General features: G+C 50.1%; 1 protein-coding gene across 1 annotated transcript; it reads right to left on the bottom strand.

Moving 5' to 3' along the window:
• Positions 1 to 3,076: 3,076 nt before the first annotated feature.
• LOC132797792 (uncharacterized) lies at positions 3,077 to 4,285 on the bottom strand. Its single transcript, XM_060809569.1, has 3 exons — positions 4,213 to 4,285; positions 3,655 to 4,160; positions 3,077 to 3,586 (listed from the first exon to the last, which is right to left on the bottom strand). Exons 1-3 carry the CDS (start codon positions 4,283 to 4,285, stop codon positions 3,077 to 3,079), a joined length of 1,089 nt encoding a protein of 362 aa, XP_060665552.1.
• Between the last annotated feature and the right edge of the window lie 914 nt (positions 4,286 to 5,199).

Genomic DNA, 5,199 nt, shown 5'->3' with positions numbered 1-5,199 from the left:
ATGGAAATTTCGTGTCAAGGCACTTTTAGCTGAAAATGATATATTATATGTAGTTGAGAAACAAAAGCCACAAGAAGTAGATGAAAGCTGGACAAAGGCAGAAAGATCAGCTAAAAGCGTAATAATAGAATTTTTTAGCGACTCTTTTCTTTCCTTTGCTGACAATAACTCGACTGCTAAAGAAATTTTTGAAAAATTGGATGCTGTGTATGAGCGTAAAAGTTTGGCTACACAACTTTCTGTGCGGAAGCAATTACTATCTTTTAAATTAACTGGCGACACTCCTCTCATTATTCATTTTAATAAATTTGACGAATTGATCTGCGAATTAATGGCATCGGGAGCAAAAATCGAGAAGGTGGATAAAGTAGCCCATCTTCTTCTAACATTACCTGCCGAACAGCATCAACATGGCAGGTGAGTTTTGCTAAAAATTGTGTAATAAAATAAAAATTTTGTGCAAGCTGCGCAAGTGTACCGCGATTATTATTATATTATTAATTATTATTATTATTAATTTTGCATCGCAGAGAATAATGAGTCATCGCGTCAGGGAGAGGCAGAGCCGCTATCGCCACCGGATGCACCGGAGCCACTGCCAATATTGGCTGGAGGAAATCACTGAGAATTCAAACGATTCAGTATTGGCACACGTAGATGGTAAATTGACCACGATGCAGAAGGAGTTGCTATTTACTCCTCAGCAGCAGCAGCCGGAAAGCACAATTGTATACGCGCTGACTGGAAGCGAAGAAAACATTCAAAATATGCTGCATGCGGCAGAAATGTATGGAGTTAAATCTTTCTTTGTACACAAATATTAAACACAACTACCACACAATCCAATTGTCAGTTTAAAAATAAAAAAAAAAAATAAAAAACATGTTTAGATTTTGTTTTGAAATTCAATTTATTTAGGGATTGCGCTTTTGATGCACATGTGCTATAACCAATCGAAACACGTTTCGATTCGCGTGTGGTCTAAGCCAATATATATAATAATTATTATTTATATATATATATATATATATATATACGTTAACATACACACTAAATATTGTTTGCATATTGTTTGCTTGCTGCATATTGTTTATTTTTGTTGAAATCAACGTGAAACCTAAAAATTCGATATATTAATCAAATATTATTAAAAACTAGTCGAAAAAAAAATTGTTTCATTTTGTTTGCTTTTCTGCGTATCTTAAATAACCCACGACATCCACCAACGTATGTGTTGACGTGGGGGCGCTGAAAGTACCAAAGATTTCCTTTTCCCGAAATAAAACACTCGCGGTTTTCACTATTATATATATTTTGTATATTTTCAAACTTTCGGGTTTTTGGGACGCACAGATTTGGGGGGGTGTTTGTAACCGATCGAAGAGAAACGTGGCTCAGAACTAACTATAAGAAAAATGCCGACGGCATTTCGACGATCTAATGTGCCAAGCTGCGCTCAGCGGTGGGGAGTTGTGGGAGAGAGAAGCTGAGAGCACTGGAGGTTGAGTGCATTCTTACGCATGGAGCGCATTGCTAGTGAGCGAAAAAGCTTTGAGTGCTTTTCGGTCGGCGGAGCGGAGGTGTGCCACTCACTTAGCAATGCGCTCGCATCAACATTCTCCCCCCTTGCAATATTGGGATTGCAAACGAAAACTGCTAGTAGCACGTGCCTGACAGAATCCAGCCCAGCGTGGAATACTGTGCCATAGGCCCGGGAGGATACCCGGTAGCACGACGTCCGGGTACACATCAGCCCCAAGACGACCGATGCCGAGCGGAACCAGTCCTTGTCAGCCAACACGAGGTTGCTGAAAAAACTGGGCCCGGTTGGTGTGACAGTCCTGGTGGGCGTCGTTGTTTGGAGCTGCGGATCCGTTTTGAAGACGACCTCCCGGCTCATGGGTGACGTCTTGGAGCGCAACGTTACCGTGCACACTCCTTCTGCGCCCACACGATTGATGGAGAGGCCCATGGCCACTGCCATCGACTCGCGGATGCGGCTTACAGGACAGCACGGATCCATGAGCACTCGCGCTTCGAAGGCCGTCTTCCCCGTGTCTAGCCAGACCGCTGCGGTGGGGAGAATACTCACTCCCTTGCACTAGAGTAGTGCCCTCAATGACATGGCGGGGCTAGGCACGGGCCTGGTGTGTGGGGAAGTGGGCCGGTTCATCCGGGATGACGATGATCCTCCTCTGGTGGGTGCCGGTTGGTCGCGTCGGCCCCTCGGTTGTCACGCCAACCGCTGCCCGGGACTGAGATCCCGCACGTGCAGCATGGTGTGGTGGTCCTCACCACAATGCCTGCACCGTCTACCGCTGCGGCAAGTGCCCCCGGAGTGCTGATGAGCCAAGCAGTTGAAACAGTACTTATTGACAAGTACTGCCCGGAGCCGCTTCTCTGGCGTCAGCTGGGCAAACCGTGGACACTTGCGCAGTGCATGGACACCGCACCCTACAGCGGAACGAGTTTGTGCCGGGAGGCACATACCCACCCCGCTGGGGGGCGGCCCGGCGAGGCACGGAAACCCCACGCGGAGTAACCGGTGCCACCGGTACAGGAGAAGGCTCCGTCTCCATCGGGGCGACTTGTCTCGGCGGAGAGACGGCTGTCGGAGGCGAAATGGAGCGCGCTGGCGAGAAGAGCCTTCGCAAGCACACTTCGTCGGAGAGGGAGCAGGATGATCTTCTGGAGGACGCCATGGTAAACTGTAATGGGATGAAAAAAAAACCAAAAAAAAACGAAAAACAAATGGAAGAGAAAAAAAAGAAACAATAGATTAAATGAAGAACATGGCGCGGTATGATTTGCATAAGCCGGAAGAGAAAACCACAGGATAGTGGGTGGCAGTAGAGAGAAGAGTGGGCGACTCAGAGCGTGGGTCCCGTTGGAAGGAGGACCAGCTTTGCCCAAGGCGCCATTCTTGTGGTGGTATATTCTCCTCTCTGATGACCACCATGTCACCGATCTGGAGATCGCGTGAGGGTGACTGCCACTTATTCCGCTTATGCAACTCCTTCAAATATTCGTTTTTCCATCGCACACAGAAATGCTGATGGAGGGCCTTGAGCCGTTGTCAGCGGTTGCGGATGGACTCCACATCCTCTCTGGACTCTGGCTCCGCCATGGAGAGTAGTTGACCCTCGACCAGGAAATGACCGGGAGTAAGTGCCGCCAAGTCGCTCACATCCTCTGACATAGGAGACAGAGGCCGCGAATTGAGGTACGCTTCGATTTTGGACAGGAGGGTGGAAAGTTCCTCGAACGTATGTTTAACGGAGGAAACCGTTTTGTGGAAATGCGTCTTGAAACTCTTGACGCCTGCTTCCCAGAGACCCCCCATGTGAGGGGCACCCGGTGGGTTGAAATGCCATGCGAGACCTTGATGGCTGTGAGTGGTGAGAATCAGGGTGCGGGTGCTCTCCACAAAATCTTTGGAGAGAATGGAGGAGGCTCCGACGAACGTTTTCCCGTTGTCAGAGTACATGTGAAGAGGGCACCCGCGCCGTACCACGAATCGGGAAAAAGCCTCCAAGAACTTTTCCGCTGTCAGGTCCGTGGTCGCCTCAAGATGATCACCTTCGTGCTGAAGCACACAAAGACACATAGATAACCCTTCGTAATCTTGCAGCCCCGTCCGAAGTAGCTCTTGACGTCGAAGGGACCGGCGAAGTCTACTGCGGTGTTAGTGAATGGTCGCGAAAAGGTCGACCGAGCGTTTGGGAGATCGCCCATCAGCTGCGACTGGAGCTTGCGGCGATGTATCACGCAGGTCTTGCATGCACCAATTACTGTCTTCACCAAGTTCCTTAGCTTGGGAATCCAGAACTTGGTTCGGACCAGCCGCATCACCAATTGGTTGCCTCCATGGAGGGAGACTTGATGCGTGAACAAAACCAGGAGGCGTGAAAACACGCAGCCGAACGGGAGTATTATTGGATGCCGTTCGTCGTAGGATGTGGAGGTGGCCGCTCTTACGCGTCCACAAGAACGCAGGACACCTTGCTTGTCAAGGAACGGATTCAAGCTTAGGATATCCCTTGACCCGATTAAGCGGTTATGGGATCGAAGGGAGGCACACTCTTTCGTGTAGACCCGATTCTGAGCCTGTACAATCAGCCTCTCTTGAGCTTCTGCAAGCTCTTGAGAGCTGAGCGTCTCTGGAACCGAGATCTTGGGATGGCGGCAACGTTGGCAAACCTTCGCACATACGCAAACACTCGGAGCGCTCGATCGAACCTGGAGAAACGGTCGAGGAAGTCCTCACACAGGACTTGCGTTGCATGGACCTTCACCGCTCGACACTCCAATTCAGTATCGAGCCCAATGACTGGTGAAGGCCACTGCGCTGGTGAGTGCGTCAGCCATTCAGGCCCCTGCCACCAAAGGCGACTGGCCAATAGCTCTTGCGGCAAGACACCGCGGCTCGCCAGATCGGCTGGATTGTGTTGGGCCAAGATTTTCATGCAGGAAATCTGGAAGCAAGAAATCGGCTGGGACGACTCCTTACCGGCGGATCTCACAGAGCAGTGGACCAGTTTTCTGCAAAACTATTCGTCCTTGCAGGACATCCGCATTCCCAGATGGACCAAGTACACTCCAATTCCACGGGTTTTGCGACGCCTCTCAGAGTGCGTATGGAGCCGCTCTTTAGCAGCGAAGACTAGAGTTGCATCTATCAAGACGGTCTCTCTACCTCGTCTTGAGCTGTGCGGATCTCTCCTGTTGGCAGAATTATCCGCCGCCCTCCTACCACATTTTCCCACCCCCGACGCTGAGACGTACCTGTGGACAGATTCCACTATATTTCTGGCATGGCTGGATAAGCAGCCATGCAAGTGGACCACTTTCGTGGCGAACCGAGTGGCCAAGATTCACTCGGTGAACGGCACTTGGCAACATGTTCGTTCCGGGAGCAAGCCAACCTGCAGGGTCGAACAACTTGGCGATCTGCGACAGCACTTCTCTCTTGCTGAAAGATGGTTTGAACACCATCTCGGCGGTGACGAAAAAGAACTCGTCGGACGTGGCCCGCCAACGAATACCTAGCGTCTTTGCGACACTAGCTTCGTCGATCTCGAGGAAGTCTGCACAGAGCAAGTGATCCTTAGGGATTCTTCTCAGCCCATCTTTCGAGTTCGAGGTCCACTTACGCAAAGGGAACCCAGCACTCTCGAGCGCTGTTCGAAGCTCATCTAT

Source organism: Drosophila nasuta, unplaced genomic scaffold (assembly GCF_023558535.2).
Source record: "Drosophila nasuta strain 15112-1781.00 unplaced genomic scaffold, ASM2355853v1 ctg20_pilon, whole genome shotgun sequence".
In the NCBI taxonomy this organism is placed as follows: Eukaryota; Metazoa; Arthropoda; class Insecta; order Diptera; family Drosophilidae; genus Drosophila; species Drosophila nasuta.
This window is presented reverse-complemented; position numbering and strand designations above follow the sequence as displayed.